Consider the following 20623-nt stretch of genomic DNA (forward strand, 5'->3'; position numbering starts at 1 on the left):
TTAGTTCGTTACATATTTCTAAGAGTGACGGTGATCCTTTCTCCGATCCAACGGAGTATAGAAGTTTGGCTGGTGCATTACAGTATGTTGTCATGACTAGGCCTGATATTGCATATGCAGTGAACAGGATTTGTCAATTCATGCATAATCCGACCACGGTACATATGGCTGCCCTTAAAAGAATATTGCGATACTTGTCGGGTACTCTTGATTTTGGAATTGTTTTTCGTCAATCTGATTCCTTGTCCTTAGTTGGTTTTTCGGATGCAAACTGGGGGTTGGATTTTGATGACCGGCGGTCTACTTCGGGATATTGTGTATTTTTTGGGTCTAATCCTGTGTCGTGGTCTTCTAAAAAATAGCAAGTAGTGTCTCGGTCTACGGCCGAAGCTGAATATCGAAGTCTGGCTGTTATCACTAGTGATATTTTGTGGATACTTTCGTTACTTCAAGAGTTACATATTGGGTTGTCTACTCAGCCCAATATTTGGTGTGATAGCTCCAGTGCAATAGTTGTTGCCGCCAATCCTGTGCTACACTCTAAGTTTAAACATGTGGAGTTAGATTTATTCTTTGTTCGTGAGAAGGTTGCCGATGGTTCTGTTTTGATCGGCGAGGTTCCTGCGTCAGATCAAATTGCCGATGTTTTAACTAAACCATTGTCTGTTTCGTGTTTTTCTCGATTTAGATATTTTCTTCGGGTTGTTCCCGTAGGGAAGATGGATGCATGTTAGTGATAATATCAGTTAGAGAGGCAGTTAGATCAGCTGAGTTGTTAGCAAAGTAGTTAAGCAAGGAAGCTATTTTCTTCCTATAAATAGAGTCATTTGACTTGCTATTGAATCAAGTAAACAGAAAAGAAATAAAAATTGAAATCAGATTTGTTTACAATTCTTGTATTACCTAGTTTCTTTCAACTTCACACTTGCTGTTGCTTCCTCCTATCTCTCTCACCCAAACTTAGTTTACAAGCGATGTGGAAATTTTGGACATTTGCGCCACAACGTACAATACTTCCACACCATTTGCAGTATTGACTACGTTTACTTGAAGGAAAACAAAGACATGAATGCTGGAAATTTTAACTAGTTTGTACCGTCAACGAAGCTACGTACCTAAAACCCATATTTCTTTTCTATAACTCCAATTATTAGATTGTTTAGGGTTTTGAGTAACTTTCGATTTTGGAATTTTAGATTTTTTAAATTTAAATACGAAGTGCTCTTCTTCTCCAAACCCATAATTTTTTCTATCAAATTTCAACTCAAGGTTTTACTTTGAACTATAAATAAAACATATATTATATTTATAATGATCTAAGAGTAGTAGAGTCAATGCCAATCTACATGAAAAGGAGAACAAAAAAATCATATATTATATTTATAATGATCTAAGAATAGTAGAATTAAAGTGAATGGGTTTTTAATATTTTTTTTTTGTGAAAGTTCAAAGACTGATTATTTATGAGTTTGGATGTGTAAATATTAGTTGGAATTTTTTTTTTCTTGCGCCAATTGCTTTTTTATATAAAATTTGTATTTATTTTTAAGATTTTTAAATTTTGTTACAATTATTTTTATGAAAATTTGAAAATATAAAAAAACTTTTTGAACTATAATTCAAGGATCAAATTAGGTATTAATCATTTTACAGATCATAGACTAAATTGCTTTATTATTATTATTATTATTATTATTATTATTATTATTATTATTATTATTATTATTATTATTATTATTATTATTATTATTATTATTATTAACACCACTTCCTTTTTATTAATTAAGGAATTTTAATCAAACAAGGATATGAATCAGAATTAATATAAACTTACCATTTCAACATTTCATAAGCAAAACCTAAAATAATATTTGTCACATCCCATATGTTCGTATATAACCTATAAGACAAAAGTTAAAACAGCCTTCAGTTCATCTACATTCCACGTCAAATCTACAAGCATAAATTGACATAAATTGAGACATTTTGTTCTCCTTTCTCCTTTACTGAGCAGTAGCAAAGATTATCGAGACTAAACTGAAATCCATGAAAGAAGACATAAACAGCACCACCATACAAAATGTTACACTCAAACAAACCATTACAGATTGTACGAAATGCAATGAAAGACACAGGAATTGGTACAATAATAAAGACAGACACATACCAATGCAACCCTTCACCATAGGCAAAACGGTCTACAGAACAATAAATTATGAAAATACAACACTCATTCTTGAACATCATTTGCAGTAATTAGATCCTTCTTTGTCTAGTGCTTCGATTGCCTTTCTTTGACTTTCTTCTTCGCCTCTTCTCCTGCTGGTTTTCAACCAAATTCACCAACCATTTCGGCTTACCAGTTTGGAAAACAACATATCCCACGGACATTCCGAACACCACTCCGCATCCATAACCTATCAACACCACTTTCCAACCAAAAGTAATGTTTGATTTTGAGCCATCTTTTTCAAGCACATTTGGAGGTGGTGGCTCAATCATGTTGCAACCTTTCGAGACCGGAAATCCACATAATCCCTTGTTTCCTTCATATGATTCATTTCCAAATGTGTTGAACTGTTTGCCTTGAGGAATCTGACCATGGAGTTGATTTTCAGAAACATAGAAGGACGAAAGAGATGTCAGATCTGCCAATCTATTTGGAATCGTCCCAGACAACCTGTTTGAAGATAGGTCCAACCATTCAAGATTCGTCAAATTCCCTATTGAGGTGGGGATATCACCATTAAGGTTATTATGAGAAAGGTTGAGCCCTTTCAGTAAGTTAAGCTTCCCAATAACCTTTGGAATACCCCCTTCAAACTGATTGTTTGATAGATCAATGATCATCCACATGGTGAAAATTTTCACCAATTCCACCTCCTCCTTTCATAACAATTCCAATGGAATAGGTATAGAAGCCACCACCTCCAGGATCATTCACCCCCATGTACGACACTGTACTACCAATCTTCTCTAGATTTATGATAGCCTTGAAGCTGTTGATGTATCTCACTGGTAGGGGTCCAGAAAAATAATTACTTGAGAGATCAAAAATTTGGATTTTAGAGAAAAAAGGGCTAGACTTGGAGCTATTGACACATAAGGGACCATGCATATGATTTGACTTCAATACAAGAACTTGTAGCTGTGGAAGACTTCCCAACCAATGAAGAAATGTATCATTGATCTTGTTGTTACCAAGATCTAGCACTTCCAGACCATTACAATTAAGGATGGATGGTGTCAAAGGCCCTTCTAACAGATTTCCATTTAAGTTGAAATTACTCAATTGGCATCCCTCTGCAAATGTTGGAGGAATCGTCCCATAGAACTTGTTCTTCCTCAGATTCAAGAATTGAAGGCTGTTGCTCAAATTTCCAAAACATTGCGGAATTGTTCCACTCAAGTAATTGTGGGACAAATCAAGAATTTGAAGAGAACTGGCATTGCATATTAAAGAAGAGACCTCTCCATTGAAACTGTTATTTGAGATCAAAAAGACATTGATCATTGAAGCTGGAATCGGAAGATTTGCACGGATCAAATTGGAGCTTAAGTCAAGAAATTCAATATTCTTCCATGGAAAGTGCTCAACTTCTGTCAAAGAGTTGTGAGATACGTTTAAGTAAGTCAAAGAGTCATTCCCCACCTCTTGCATCCACTGTGGAATCTTGCCTTCAATTTTGTTGCAAGAGAGGTTTAACCTTTCCAAAATTTTAAGCCCTTTTAAAAACTGGGGGAATTCACTAAGATTGCAAGATGACAAATATAAGTATCTAAGATTAACAGTAGAAGTAGTATTAGATGTTAAGGATAGGTTGTTATATGAAAGGTCGAGATATTCGAGATTTGGAAGGTTTGAGAACATACGAAACTCTATGACACCACTAAGATTATTTGAGGATAACCTGAGTCCGGTAAGATTGAGAAGTTGGAATATTGAAGACGGAAGAAGACCTTGGAGTTTATTATTGTTTAGATATAAATATGCTAGTGATTTGGATTGGAATTCTTTGATTTGCCCGCTGAGTTGATTTTGAGAGAGATCTATATACTTTAAGGAGGGAGCAGTATACAACCATTACGGAAGTGTTCCATTGAGTAAATTGTCAGATAAGATAAAATATATTAGATTAGGAAAAGCGGTTACCTCATCTGGAATGGAACCTTCTAATGAATTTTCAGATATTCTCAAGTATTCCAACTGCGTTAGGTTTAGAATTGACGATGGAATTTGTCCACTCAATTGGTTCTGCAACAAGTCTAACTGAGTGAGTTGCAACAGGTTCCCTAATGATCTTGGAATTTTTCGACTCAATTGGTTCTCCGACAAGTCTAAATAAGTGAGTTGCAAGAGGTTCCCCAATGATCTTGGAATTTGTCCACTCAATTGGTTCAGCGACAAGCGTAAATGAATGAGTTGCAAGAGGTTCCCCAATGATCTTGGAATTTGTCCACTCAATTGGTTCTGCACCAAGTATAAATGAGTGAGTTGCAAGAGGTTTCCCAATGATCTTGGAATTTGTCCACTCAATTGGTTCTCTGACAAGTCTAAATGAGTGAGTTGCAAGAGGTTCCCCAATGATCTTGGAATTTGTCCACTCAATTGGTTCTCTGACAAGTCTAAATGAGTGAGTTGCAAGAGGTTCCCCAATGATCTTGGAATTTGTCCACTCAATTGGTTCAGCGACAAGTCTAAATGAGTGAGTTGCAAGAGGTTCCCTAGTGATCTTGGAACCGGTCCTGATAAGTTGGAATAGGAGAGAACTAAAAACTTCAAGGACACAAGATTCCCCATCGAGTCAGGCAATCCTCCAGAAAACTTTGCGCCTAAAATCATCAATTGCTCCAAAGATGATAAATTTGTGATTGAGACAGACAATCCTTGAATGAAAGAATTTCCTGATAGACCTAAGTACTTTAAGGCCCGTAGATTATCAACTGAATCAATGGATTCTGTAGAGAAGGACACCCACGACAGATCCAAATGTTCAAGATTGCTGCTCCGATTGAACTTCAAAGAATCGAGATTGAGGTTTTGGTTGCGCCCCAAGTCGAGGAGATTGAGGTTTGGCAAATCAAAAATGCTTTTTGGGAATTTTCCTTGCAAATCACAATAAGCAAGAATGAGAGACCTTAGAGAAGAGGATAGATTCATGAAGACATGAGCATTAACAGAAGACATGTTGACTCCATCCAAAAATAGATGTCTGACCTCGGTTAGGTTGTGAACAAGTCCCTCCAGAGCATGTTTGTCTCCTACAAACCTTGCATTGGAAAGGTTGAGGTAGAATAGGCTTGTAAACCGACCAAACTCGGATGGAATTTTGGAAAGATTAAAATCATTGTAGGCAAGGTTGAGTTTTTGAAGGTGAGGAAGAAGGAAGAGAGTGGTATTGGAAGGGAAGTTGCCATATAGCCAACTGCAGCTCAAGTCAAGGGCAATAACATGAGCATTTAGGTGGTCACAAGTGACCCCATCCCATGAGCAGCAATCTGTACCCTCCTTCCATGAATTTGTCTTGGGATAAGATTTAAGGCCAGCAATCTCATCGCAAGACAAATAAGCAGCCTTTGTCTGATTGATGGAAAAAGAGTTCTTGAACTGGATTAGTGAAGAGCAGGAGTGAGATCCTGAAGAAGAAAAAGAAGCATAAAGATGGAGAAAGAAGAGGAATAGGCAGAGAAAGAGATAGGAGGCCATGTTATGTTGGTAGAGGAAGATGAAGGATAGGAATGGTATTTATAGGCAACAAATAATACCACAACATTGGTGTTACAGTCTTTTTTTTATTTTACATTGAAAAGCTATGGATATTAGATTTTTAAAATTTTTGTATTTTTCACAATCATCAACAACCACTTAGTCTCCTTTTTACCATATATTTTTCATTCTTAAAATTGGATGCTTTTCTTTTGGCAAAATCTTGTATTTCATTTGATGCTTTTCTTTTGGCAAAATCTTGTATTTCATTTCAACTAAAATATAAGATTAAGATTAATAAGATTACAAAGTAGATTGACTTAGTCTTCTTCCCTATACCACATAAAAAATATGTGTCTCCAATCACTTGTCTGTCAACCAAAGCAAATTAATGTAGAAATTCTTTTCCACACAAAAGAACAAAATTGTGCTCTATCCACTACGTTTGAGGAAGAAGACTGCTAGAAATTTAATCCACCGATTCCATAAAAACGTGTATACATATATATATTTATAACCTCATAATTCAAATCTAAAATCTCATTTGTTATAAATTCTGATAAATTTATTTGAGAATAGTTATTTTTTATTCGTTAATTATTTTCTTTTAATCAAGTAAAAATTTTAAAATTAAAAAGACAATGATTTATTTGGCATTTTTTAACTTTACAAACAAAAAGTCATTTTAGCTTTCAATTTTTTTTCTCTTTTAGTCTTAAAATTTATATGGTTCGTTAAATCACTCAAAAAAATAATGAAAAAAACTAACAAAACTAGCACCTACGTGGCTGATGTTAACCCTTAGTAGTTAATGGCAACACCTACGTAGTTGTTAACAGATAGCACACCAACACTGTTTGTTGAGGTGACAATGCCACATGATCAATAATCGCCGACATGGTAGCGCCATGCCATCGCCCATTGATGACATATTAACCCTTGAGTTAAACTCAAATTACTCTTTCCTTTGTTGTAAATTAAGAGTATAACTAATTTTGATAAAAATGGTTACTTTTCATTAACTCAGTTTAAAGGACTATAACACCTAAAGTTTGGTCTATTGCAAAATTCAACACATATATGGGAATTTTTGTATTTCCATAATTATCATGTTGTTAGTGATCAACAACTACTTCCTTTTTACCATATATTTTTCATTCATAAAATTGATTACTTTTTTACCAAAGAAGTAAAATAATTAACATTCCTGAGATTACAAAGTCTTCTTCCTTATAGCACGTCAAATTTGGCCCCAAATAATTTTCCACACAAAAGAATAAGACTAAGACCATCAATTGTCTATTGACTTCACACTAGCTGCTGCTTCCTCCTATCTCTCTCACCCAAACTTAATTTACAAGCAATGTGGAAATTTTGGACATTTGGGCCACAATGTACAATACTTCCACACCATTTGCAGTATTGACTACGTTTACTTGAGGGAAAACAAAGACATGAATGCTGGAAATTTTAACTAGTTTGTACCGTCAATGAAGCTACGTACCTAAAAGCCATTTAGGATATCAATTCCTGTAATTGGATTAATGTCATCGTTGCTGCAATCTTTTGACAGTATAATCCAATCTTAAATATGTTACTCCGCAATGCTATTGTAAATATTACTCTTAAATTTGTCGATAGATATATAGGTTTGGCACAAAATTAAGAATACACAAAGGCAGGTTGAATTATTCCATGTTTGAACATCTGCAACTTAAATGCATATGGCAAAAGGGCTCAAACCATACCTTAAATGTTCATGAATTCTCATCATCACATGTTTATAAATGCAACTCAAACTTGAATAATTGAATCTTTTGTAATTCTACATGTATTTTTTTTATGGTGAGCAATATAATGTTTACTAAAAATTGAAATTCAAGAAAGAAGACATACAGAGTTGCACCATACAAGTTGTTACACTTGAACTAAATCCTTACAAATAGTACGAAATGCAATGAAATACAGAGGAATTGGTACAATCATAAAGATAGACACATACCAATGCAACTTTTCACTATAGGAAAAACTTTCTGACAGACTACTAAACAAGAAATTATGAAGACACAGCACAAATGCTTTAACTTCATTTGCACCAACTAGATCCTTCTTCATCCATTGATGCGATTGCTAAATTTTGGCTTTCTTCTTCGCCTCCTCATGTTGGTCTTCAACCAAATTCACAAACCTTTTCGCCTTACCGGTTTGGAAAAAAACACATCCCATGGCCATTCCAAACACCACCCCGCATCCATAACCTATCAACACCACTTTCCAACCAAAAACAATGTTTGCTTTTGAGCCATCCTTTTCCAGCACATTTGGAGGTGGTGTCTCATTGATGCCTCTGTTTCCTTCATATGAATTGTTTCCAAATGTATTGAAAATCTGACCATGGAGTTGATTTTCAGAAACGTTTAAGGAACGAAATGCCGGATCTGCCAATATCTCTGGAATTAACTCAGTTCAAAAGACTATATAACTCGTAAAGTTTGGTCGAAGACTGGCAACGTCAATTGACTTCAACTCTTGCTATTACCTCAAGAAGAAAGACTGCTACAATTCTATCTTCTTTAAACCAGCTATTTAAAAGCAATAAGGACATTAGATCCACCAATGTTTGTTTGAATTCATTCATCATGCGCTCTGCTATGTACTATTATTGGCAAAAATCTTGAAAGGAGACAACCTCAAATTTGAAGACAAGAAATGAGCAAGAACATGCACCAACAAAGAATCGATTATTGTTTTGTATTTGGTAAATACAATTTGAGTTAAATAATCAAGAATGGTAGTGAATAAATAAGGAAAAACAATGTAGATTCAGAACGAATATAAATCATATAAAACTCATGAGTTTGTAATATATATCTCTGCAGCTTGATTGTCTTGTTAGCTATAAACATAACCTGTTAATTCCATCATTAATACCATTAGATATATTTTGATGGGGGAGATTTTTTAGTAGGAAAACAGTTGAAGTCATTCAAGAAGATATAAACAGCTGCAACTATGTAAGAGTTTAACATTGAGAATAGATCCTTACACGTTATTGAAATACCATACTAAAGATAAAGACATATAGCTAAACGTTAGACACACCATAAAAATATATATATGAAAATACAACAGAAATGCTGGAACATCATTTGCTCTGCCTAATCCTTCTTCCTCCATTGCTGCGATTCCCAGTCATTGGCTCTCTTCTCTGCCTCTTCTGAATATGATCTTCAACCAAACTCACAATCCACTTTGGCTTACCAGTTTGAAAAACAACATATCCCACGCCCAATCCTAACACCACTCCACATCCATAACCCAATAACACTATTTTCCACCCAAAATCAACGTTTGATTTTGATCCACCTTCTTCTGATGAGTTTGAAGGTGGTGGTAGCTCATTATTGTTGCAATCACTTGACAATGGAAAACCATGTAATCCTTTGTTGCCTTCATAGGAAGCATTTCCAAAGGTATTGAATTGTTTCCTTGAGGGATGCACCCAACCAATTCATTCATTGAAAGGTTTAACATAGAAAGAGCCATCAAATTTAGCAGTTCTCTTGGAATCCTTCCGACCAGCTTGTTTGAAGAGAGGTCTAGCCATTCAAGGTTGGTCAAACTCCCTATTGATGTGGGAATGTTACCACTAAGGTTATTATGAGAAAGGTTTAGCCCTTTGAGTGATCTAAGCTTTCCAATAACCTAGGGAATCTCTCCATTAAACTTATTATTTGAGAGTTCAATGATCGCCCACATGACGGAAATTTTATTCAATGCTATATCTTGTCCTTCCATCACAATTCCAATGGAATAGCTATAAATGCCACCACTACCATTAACATCCTGCACACCCATGTACGCCATCGTACTTGCATCTTTAGTGAAATTTATGATAGCCTTGAAGCTGTTGATGTATCTCAGAGGTAGGGGTCCAGAAAAATAATTACTTGAAAGGTCAAAATTTTGGATTTTAGAGAAACAAGCAATAGACTTGGAGCTATGGTCATGCAAGGAACCATGCATTTGATTTGACTTTAGTACAAGAACTTGTAGCCGTGGAAGACTTCCCTACCAATGAGGAAATGTATCATTGATCTTGTTGTTCCCAAGATCTAGCACTTCCAAAGACCTACGATTGAGGATGGATGGTGACAAAGGCCCTTCAAATTGATTTCCATTTAAGTTGAGATTACTCAATTGGCATCCCTTTGCAAATGTTGGAGGAATCAATCCATAAAACTTGTTCTTCTTTAGATTAAAAAATTCGAGGTTGTTGCTCAAATTTCCAAAACATTGTAGAACAGTTCCACTCAATTTATTGTGGGACAAGTCAAGAATTTGGAGAGCAATCACATTGCCTATCAAAGTGTTGACACCATTTTTTGATGAAAAACGGGGTCAACTTTGGTTTTGACGAAAACGAAATCGAATGTGGGAGTCGCCACCAACCCTTTTTGATAAGGTGTGATTGGGTCACCTTGAAAAGATGGTTGTTTTTAATAAATAATTTAATTTTAATAAATAACGAGTTTGGTCCACGAAATTCAGAGAACGGGTTCAGGAGTCAGTTACGTACGAGGAAGGATTAGCACCCTCGTAACGCCCAAAAATTGGTACCTAGTTGATTAGCTAATGTCTTGATGTCGAAAATTGAAAACTTGGAAGAATTAAAAAAATACGATCCTTCTTTTGAAAGAAAATTTATAAAAATCGAGCTGCTCATTAAGACTTTTTCATTTCAGAAAGAGAAAATGTCACACCCAATGCGTTAGGGTACGATATCTTACCTCTTCAGAAATGAGCAAGTCTAAACTTACATAGAAAAATTTAAAAGAGTGTTTGATTGTTTAAGTCATATGAAAAAATTGCAACCCAATCCGTTAGGGTACAATTTCTTCAAATGTTAAACATTGAATATTGCATTTATTTTGAAAAATCCTCGTCTCGAGAAATCAACGTATCATGTCCAATGCATTAGGACACGACGTATTGAATTCTCGGTAATGAGTTTTTATTTATGTCTTTTTTAAAAAAGAGTAACCTCAATTATTTAGATTCAGCGAAGAAAATCGAAACCCAATACGTTAAGGCTCGATTCTTTTGAGGATCTCAAATACCGAGTGTTACTTTTATTTTGGAATTTTCCCTTTTTTTTTTTGATAAATCCAAGTAAAAGTAAGTGTAAAATAACAATAATGATGCAATGTAAATAAAATGAAACAAATAAACAATAAATAAAATAAAATGAAACAAATAAACAATAAACAATAAAAAATAATCATACGGGCAAAATAACAAATAATAAGAAACTAAAGTAGGAAAATAAACAATAATAGACATGCAAATAAATAAATGAACCATATTTAGCAAAAATCATATAATTATGGAAGATATATAAACATATACACGTATAAAATGATGAAACTACGAGAAACATGTGCATGTATACATCTTTTTTAAAACTACTATGCATGAAGAATTATATAAGTGTATGTACATGCATATTTATGTAGCAAACATCAAATATAAAAAGCATATATTGGTACGTATACGAGTCATAAAATAAAGAGTATATACAAGATATGTATTTTAATAATATAAAGGGTAAGTAAATATATATATGTATGTATATTTATGCAAATGAAATATATATATAAACGTGAATGTATGCAGGTAGGTATAACTATTATAAAAATATGAAAATATATGTGCACGTATAAGAAAAACATATATAGGAATTATATAAAAAAAAAGTAAGATAAAAAGATAATATATACACATAAAAATATATATATATGAGTATGTATTTACACATTTGTGAGAAAAATATAGATATAAGTGTATATAGGTATGTATATAAAAAATGAGTATTCACATATATTAAATAAATTAATATATATATGTATAAACAATTATATAATAATATAATAAACACATATATCTAAAATCTAAATATGTAAATATAAGCTAAAACATAACAATAATAACAATAATATTAATAATAATACTAATAATAATAGTAAGGATAACAATAATAATAATAATAATAATGAAAGTAATGTACGAAATAATAAAATTACTAAAAAAGGGATTGAATCAAAATATAAACAAAAATACAGGGCGAATTCGGAATAAAAAAAAGACTAAATCACTACACGCGCTAAAAGAGGGGGGACCAAAAAAGAAAATAAACTATAGCCCCAAAACGCTGCGCTATAATGGACCGAATTGAGAGAAAAATAAAACTTTGTGGCCAAATTAAAAAATAAAAGAAAATAGCGAAAAGGGCCAAATTGCGACGCACTTCAAAGTCGGAGGGACTACGCGCTCAAATAATCTATTCGAAGAAAACACGTGGATCCTCCCCCTTGGGTCGGGTCACCGCGCGGGTCAGAGACCAAAACAACGTCATTTTTTGTCTCTGAACCCTAAGCCCAAACGGCGCCGTTTTAAAAATCTTATTTAAATTAATTTTTCAACAAAAAATTTCATTTAACTGCAAAAAATAAAAAAGGCCTTTCTCTGTTTTTTTTTTAAAAGACGATGCTCCCCTCTCCCCCCTTTAGCGCAGCCCTAGCGAACCCCAAGGGGTTTTTACAGCCTTGGCGCACGAAGAGGCACACCGACGGCGGCGCGTCGCTAACAAAGGTATCCTTTTTCACTCTTTTTTTATTTTTAATGAGATAAAATCTAAATGAATAATAAAAAGAACTTGCAAAAAGAAAAAAAAAGAAATAGAAAAATAGAATGGCCAAAATCACCTTGAATCTGTTTATTTTTGTTTTCTTTTTTGCTACTCTCTGTTTTTGTGTTACATAAATCACTAGCTAAAGAAGAGAAAAGAGTTACATATTCGGCTTTTATAGCCAACTTTTTTTCTTTCTGTTTGTTGTTGTTGCTTCTTTTTCTTGCTTGTTTCTCTATTTACAGGTAACTGGCGGCGCCTGTTGGTCAGAAGACCCTAGGTGCGGCGCACCTAGGGTTTGTTTTTTTTCTGATTTGAGTTTTTTGGCCTGGGATATTAGGTTAGGTCTAGGTGGGTTTGGGTAGCTGGGTAGGGTTTGTAATTGGGCCTTGGGTTTGGGTTTTGTTTTTGTTTGGGTTAAGGGTTAGTTGGGTCTTGGGTAGGTTTAGGTTGTTTTGGGCTCTTGGGCCCGAGTTTAAAATTGGGCTTCTACAGCTGCCCCTCTTTGCTCGTTGTCGTGTAACGATAACAGAGCAAAGACTAAGAAATACCAATTTTTGCCCGGTCTCGTCGAGGAAATAAAATTCGCTGTTGCGACTTCAATCTTTTAGTTTCAATGTCAGAAAAGCAAGATTCGCCATCGTAGCTTCAATCTGTTCCACTGTATCTGCAGGGAGGTGAGATTTACTGTTGTAGCTTCAATCTATTTGACTGCAAAGTCGGGGAAGGAAGATTCATTGTTGTAGCTTCAATCTATTCCGCTGCATCGCCTGGGAAGTAAGATTCGCCGTTGTGGCATCAATCTTTTAAATTGCAATGTTGGGGAAGCAAGATTCGTCGTCCTAGCTTCAATCTGTTTTGTTGCATCGCCTGGAAAGTAAGATTCACCGTTGTGGCTTCAATCTTTAAAATTGCAATGTTGGGGAAGCAAGATTCGTCGTCGTAGCTTCAATATGTCTCGCTGCATTACCTGGGAAGTAAGATTCACCGTTGTGGCTTCAATCTTTTAAATTGCAATGTTGGGGAAGCAAGATTCGCCCTCGTAGCTTCAATCTGTTCCGCTACATCGCCTGGGAATTAAGATTCACCGTTGTGGCTTTAATCTTTTAAATTGCAATGTCGGGGAAGCAAGATTCACCATCGTAGCTTCAATCTATTCCGCTGCATCGCCTGAGAAGTAAGATTCGCCATTGTGGCTTCAATCTTTTAAATTGCAATGTATAGTTTCTTCGATCTGCTTCGCTGTCAACTCAGGAAGGCAGGACCTGCCATCTTCATTAATCTGTTCTTTGGGGAACATGACCTATATGAACCTGTTTATGCCTAGTGATCATGATCGAAATGAATCAAAATATCTTGGCTAAATGTGTATGCATTAATGCAAAATGAAAATGATCTTTCAATGTTTGAGTTGTTATTGCCCATTGCTCAATAAGGCTTTATTACCAAGGCGTCCGAATGCTATCTAGTTCGGTTGGTAATGCTCATCTCTTACTTGGTCGGATTACCCCCACTATAATCTTCAAAGTTCAACTCGTGATTTTCAAGGTTAAGCCCACCGTAATTTAGGACATAAAATTGAAAACCATCCTTTTACCTACACCATTTCTAGGGTGTCGCGCCAAAATTTTACGCATAATTGCAAAATTTTCTCTTCCGAGAAACCTCTTCTTATCATTCATTACTTGTTTGTTCATTGAAGCTTTGTCACCAATACGACATCTTGTCATTTTGTTTGGACAACAAAGTTTGAAAGGATAGTCCTGACTTAGACTTTTCCCTTTTAGACACTTTAAATTTGGTGTGTTCTAAACAACGGTCCTGTTTCAGGTTCCTTAATTATTTAGAAATTTCTAAAGTAATATACAAAACTCTTTTTGTTTGAACATTCAGTCCATTAATTATTATTTCAAATGTTTGAAAAAGATTATCACAATGGACAAACAAAATATTATTGAGAACAAATCTCGAAATGAATAAGTTAATCAAGACATTAAATTTTGTTAAGATAAAATGAAAAAAGATAATAAATAAGATGGAACTTTATTGGGAGCAAAGCTTGAAACAAATACATTAATCAAGACAACAAATTTTGCCAAGATTCAAAATAGATAAGATGATGACAGGTGCCCCAAATATCGCAGCACGAGCTTCCCTGCATAAGCTTTCTAAAGACCATTCTGAATTTAATTTACGTTTAGGGAATCTACAGTACTTTGTCGCCTACTCTTTATTGTTGATTCAGGTATAGCGAGAGCATCACATGCCCCAGATCTTGATCAAAGTTTGAACTATTTCGTTCACCTCTTGCCTTTAGTAAAATTTGAGCCGCCTTTTTCATGTTTTCAACTCAAATCCCCTTTGGTCTCAATGCGCCTTTTATGGGTTTTCACATTGGCCTCTCCCCTTTTTCTCAACTTTAAAGTGCCCTTTACAGGTTTTCACTTTGATCCTCCTTCTTCAAGTGAAATATTTCTTGACTGAATCTGAGTTTACAGGATTTGGCAGGCTTTTATCATCCATCTCGCTCAAGATTAAAGCTCCTCCAGAAAAGGTCTTCTTTACCACATAAGGACCTTCCCAATTTGGCATCCATTTTCCTCTAAAATCCTTTTGTAGATGAAGAATCTTTTTCAAAACTAGGTCCCCCTCGTGAAATTCTCTGGGATGAACTTTTTGTTATAATCATTCGTTTCTAATATATCTGACCGTAATGAATAACTTTTAACCTATTTTCTTCTATCAAGTTTAGTTGATCATATCGAGATTGAATCCATACAGCCTCATCTAACTTTAATTCAGCTAATACTTAGAGAGAAGGGATTTCCACTTCTATGGGTAAACTGCCTCCATCCCATAGACTAAGGAAAACGGTGTTGCCCTAGTAAAAGTTCTAACAGAGGTACGATATGCCGGGAGAGCGAAAGATAATTTCTCGTGCCAATCTTTATAGGTTTCAGTCATTTTCCCTACAATTTTCTTGATATTTTTGTTAGTTGCTTCCACAACACCATTCATTTTTGGACGGTACGGTGACGAATTATGGTGTCTGATCTTGAACTGACTACAAACTTCCGCTATTAAGTTGTTCAAGTTCAACGCATTATCGGATATGATCCTTTCAGGTATCTCATACCGACATATAATCTCTTTTTTTAAAAACCTGCTAACTACTGACTTTGTGACATTAGCATATGAAGCAACCCCTACCCATTTAGTGAAGTAATAAATAACTATAAAGATAAAACGATGCCCATTAGAAGCCTTTGGAGATATTGGTCCGATAACATCTATTCCCCACATGGAGAACTGTCATGGAAAAACCATAACGTGAAGGGGTGAAGGTGGCGCATGCATTTTTTCACCATAAATTTGGCATTTCTGGCACCTTTTGGCGTAACTAATGCAATCCCCTTTCATGGTGGACTAATAGTACCCAAATCTCATAATTTCTCTGGCCATCGTGAAGTAGTTGGCATACGTTCCACAGATACCTTCATGCACTTCTTCCAAAATTTTATTGGCCTCGACAACATCCACACATCTCAACAATTGATCTTTTCCCTTTTTATACAAAATCTCCCCATCTAGGACATAATCAATGGCTAATCTCCTTAATGTCCTCTTATCATTTTCCGTCGCATGGGTGGGGTACTCACGACTCTTTACATATCGCAATATGTCATGATACCAGGGATGATCATCCATTTCCTCTTCATCGTCAATGTTGTAACAATAGGCTGGAGCCTCATGAATGCTGATCTGAATAGGCTTCATATCTTCGGGTTTGTTCACCTTGATCATAGAGGCTAAAGTGGCCAAAGCATCTGCCATATGGTTTTCGTCTCGTTGGAGATAACAAAAGGTGACGCTATCAAACTCCTCAATCAATTTTAGAACCAACTTCCGATATTGGACTAACTTTGGGTCTCTTGTTTCCCATTCTCCTTTGAGCTGGTATATTACCAATGCAGAGTCTCCTTATATCTCTAGCACCTTAATTTTTCGCTCTATGGTTGTCCAGTTAGCCATAACGCAAGCTTCATACTCAGCCATGTTATTGGTGCAATCAAAGTTCAATTTGCTAGTGAAAGGATAATTATCTCCACTAGGGGAAACGAGGACTGCCCTAATTTCATTGCCTATAGCATTTGAAGCTCCGTCGAAGCTTAGCTTCCAAAGGTGATTTTTGTGAGAATCCTCTTTAGCGGTTGCAACATACATCAAATCTTCATTCGAGAAATCAAAATTCAGAGGTTCATAGTCTTCTAAAGCTCTGCTGGCCAAAAATTCTGCTATCGCGCTTCCTTTAACGGCTTTCTGATTTACATAGGCTATATCAAATTCGGAGAGTAGAATCTGCCACCTAGCCATCCTCCCATTCAACGCAGTCGACTCCATCATATACTTTAAAGGGTCTAACTTTGAAATTAACCAAGTCGTAAGATAGAGCATGTATTGTCTCAATCTTCGTGCCGTCCAGACCAGAGCGCAACATAATTTTTCAATAGGCGAATACATCATTTCACAGTCAGTAAATTTCTTACTAAGATACTAGATCGCCTTCTCTTTCTTTCCCGTCTCATCATGTTGACCAAGCACACATCCCATAGAATTGTCGAACACTACTAAATACAATATTAATGGCTTATCTGGCCTTGGTGGTGACAATACTGGAGTATTGGACAAGTACTATTTTATCTTGTCAAAAGCCTCCTAGCGTTCTTTATTCCACACATCTGGATTGTGTTTTTTCAAAAGACGAAATATGGGGTCACATTTTTCAGTCAATTGGGAAATAAATCGAGCAATATAATTCAGCCTCCCTAAGAAACCTCGAACTTCTTTCTGAGTACGTGGTGGAGGCAAATCTCTAATTGCCCTGACTTTGTCAGGGTAAATTTCAATCCCTTTTTCACTGACTGCAAACCCCAAAAATTTTCCTGTCTTAGCTCCGAAGATACATTTGGCTGGATTAAGTTTGAGTTGGAACTTTCTTAACCTTAAGAACAACTTTCTTAATACTCGCACATGTTCTGTTTCCGTCCGGGATTTTGCGATCCTGTCATCAATATAGACTTCTAACTCCTTATGCATCATGTCATGAAATAATGCTACCATGGCCCTCTGATACGTTGCCCCTGCATTTTTCAACCCAAATGGCATCACTTTATAACAAAAGGTCCCCCATATGGTTATGAATGTAGTTTTCGTCATATCTTCAGAATGCATCTTAATTTGGTTATATCCAGAGAAACCATCCATTAAAGAAAATAGTGAATGTCCTGCTATGTTATCTACTAGGGTGTTGATATGTGGCAAAGGAAAATTATATTTTGGGCTAGCCTTATTTAAATCTCTATAATCTACACACATTCGTACTTTCTTAGGGACCGGTACGATGTTGGCTACCCATTCAGAGTATTTAACAACTTACAGTAATCCAGCATCGAATTGCTTTTGCACCCCTCTTTTATTTTAATACAACATCAGGCCTCATTCTTCAGAGTTTTTACTGAACGAGCCTGCAATCTTCCTTTATAGGAAGACAGTGAACTACGAGATCAGTACTTAACCCAGGCATATCTTGGTATGACCATGCGAAGACATCTTTAAACTTTCGAAGCAACTCAATAAGATCTTGTTTTACTTCTTCAGCTATGCATGTGCCAATCTTCACCGCCTTTCCCTCTTCCAGGATCACCGTCTCCTCGTGAGGTATGATTTTTCTTTTCCTGCTCTATTGTCTTCAACAAGTCCAGAGATAGGTTGCAATCTAGGTTATCTTCAAAATCTTGAGATTCCTCTAAACACATATCTCTTTCAAAAAGATTTTCTAAGTCCATAATAGAGTCACTCATTCCATTGATATCTTAAGACCTGTTATAGGTACCAAAGAATATACAATGAACGTATGAATTTAAGAATTCTTATTTATAGTATGATCATGAATTGATGAAGGAATGATTTGGAATAAAAGCATCCAAAATGACTATTCGTATGAAAGAATGAAAAGAATCTTAAAAGAATATATACTCAAAAAGAAATTGCAAAGATATGTTTCATTGAAGTCAAAATGTTCAAATATAAGCTCATTTCATTTCACAAAAAGTTTCCATTTTCTCTAGGCTTAAAACAATTAGTATGTTTTGAATATTACTCTGGAAAAGCTCTAAAAACTTCAGGCATTTCTTCAGCAGTCCAATTATTTAAAACACTCACAGGTTCAAAGGGACAGATGCCTGATGCGCTTCCTTCTTCAGATTCTTCTTCCAATATGGCATTGATGTTCAGTGTTCCTAACATTTCCTCTGTGGTCTTCTTCTTGGAGTCCTCAGTCCGGAATACATGGTTCCCCCTAATACGAGGGTCCTGGAAATGTGGGGGAAAGTCATAGGTTCCCAATCAACTTCTTCTCCATTCAAACGCGCCTTCCTCCTCTCTTGTCTTTTCTCCGACTCTTTCCTTCTTTGCTTAGCATTTAGCTTAAATCCTAAACCAAAGCGGTCTCGTTTATCCTTTACTATTGGTGCCTCTATCGTTCATTGAAGGCATCTTCCCAATCTTCATCAAGGCACAGCTCCTTTCCCAACTGTCATTTGCAGTCTCATCCTCGTGGCTCTAGATATGCTGGGCGTCAGGATCTTTTTTCCTCAACGACAAAGGTCGTATTTACGAATTCTAAAGATCGAAACGAACATTCAATTGCCTCATCATTCGTTCCCAAATATGGTGCGTTGCTGGTTACCGATGCAATGATGTCTTCCTCAACGTTAATCGTAATTAACCGGCCTTCTGTTACTAATTTCAACTTCTGGTGCAGTGATGAAGGCACCTCTCCTGCTGAATAAGTCTAGGGTCTTCCCAACAAGAAATTATACGAAAGCTTGATATCTATCACTAGGAAATCCACCTCGTATGTATTCGGGCCAATCAAAAGAGGTACTTCTATTCTCTCCATCACCCTTCTTTCGGTACCATCAAATACTCTCACTATATTCTGGCATGATTTCATGTGAGAACTATCCACCGGTAACCTATTTAAGGTGGATAGGGGTAAAACATTTAAGGCTGATCCATTATCAATTAGCACACCCGATAACGTATATTCCCCGCAGTGAGTAGTGATATGTAAGGCTTTGGCGGCTCCTCTTTCCTCCTGCGGTATTTTATCATCATTAAAGAAAATGAAATTATCGGCACTGATATTGTTAACCAAACGGTCCAACTTATTCACTGAGATATCGTTAGCGATATAAGTTTCATTTAGCGCCTTAATCAGCGCATTACGATATATCTCTAAACTTAGAAGCAACTCAAGTACCGAGATACGAGCCGGTTGCTTATGTAATTGTTCTACCACGCTGTACTTGCTATGTTTTAAGAATTTAAGAAATTCTCCAACCTCATTTTTAGTTACCGGCTGATTGACATGCGATTCAATTTTGTCTGTTTTTGCTTTTCCCAGCTCAACTGTTAAGGCTTTTCCTTTTTCAGATTCCACTCTTGCATTCGCCGGATCATAGCGTTTGCCACTTCGTGTATAGAATCCTTCATTCTCTTTTGAAGCGTTTACCAAGCTCTCCTTTCCTGGGATTGTCACATTGTAGTTGTAATTCCAAAGAACCTTTTTGCTATCCTTATAAAGAAAGGATACAGGTTTTTGGATTATGACCTTTGGCGCTATTTGTATTCCAGATTCTCTGCTTATTAGCTTTGAAATAATCACCACTAGGTGATTAGCCTTTTGGGCTTTCCCCGTGGATCCTTCCTCTAAAGCATAAACTTCTCCCACTTCTAGTCCCTTGATCTCTTCATAAAACTCCAACTCTTTTTATCCATTAAGTTTTGCACTATGGTTTTGAACTCGGTACATTTTTAGATGTCGTGGCCTTCTTCTACGTGGAACTTACAAAACTTCCTCGTTACTTCAAGTCTTTCTATTGAATATTGCTTGATGAGACCTCATTCCATCATTCATTTCCAAACCCACTCGAGGGGGTCTTTATCTCTGCTACGTTGGCTTTGACTCTCCTTCCTTCATTCTCAATTATCGTGTTCACCTTTTTATCATCATGATTGGGTAACGAATTCATTGCTACGCTCGGTCCTGATGAGTCGCTAATCTTTATGATCCCCAAATTGATAAGTTTTTCAACTAACTTCTTGAATGCAGTGCAATTCTCAATCGAGTGCCCCTTAGTCCCCGCGTGATACTCGCATTGGGC

At 35.9% G+C, this 20623-nt stretch overlaps 2 protein-coding genes across 2 annotated transcripts; both read right to left on the reverse strand.

Moving 5' to 3' along the window:
• Window positions 1-2256: 2256 nt before the first annotated feature.
• LOC107921741 (receptor like protein 22-like) lies at window positions 2257-9574 on the reverse strand. The gene is made up of 6 exons (XM_041092858.1): window positions 9465-9574; window positions 8969-9195; window positions 7909-8157; window positions 4154-5637; window positions 2872-4057; window positions 2257-2816 (listed from the first exon to the last, which is right to left on the reverse strand). The coding sequence occupies exons 1-6, from the start codon at window positions 9572-9574 to the stop codon at window positions 2257-2259; spliced, it is 3816 nt and encodes a 1271-aa protein (XP_040948792.1).
• Window positions 9575-15821: 6247 nt separating this feature from the next.
• LOC107921742 (uncharacterized) lies at window positions 15822-16796 on the reverse strand. Its single transcript, XM_016851560.1, has 2 exons — window positions 16392-16796; window positions 15822-16349 (listed from the first exon to the last, which is right to left on the reverse strand). Exons 1-2 carry the CDS (start codon window positions 16794-16796, stop codon window positions 15822-15824), a joined length of 933 nt encoding a protein of 310 aa, XP_016707049.1.
• Between the last annotated feature and the right edge of the window lie 3827 nt (window positions 16797-20623).

This window comes from Gossypium hirsutum, chromosome D05 (assembly GCF_007990345.1).
Source record: "Gossypium hirsutum isolate 1008001.06 chromosome D05, Gossypium_hirsutum_v2.1, whole genome shotgun sequence".
NCBI lineage: Eukaryota > Viridiplantae > Streptophyta > Magnoliopsida > Malvales > Malvaceae > Gossypium > Gossypium hirsutum.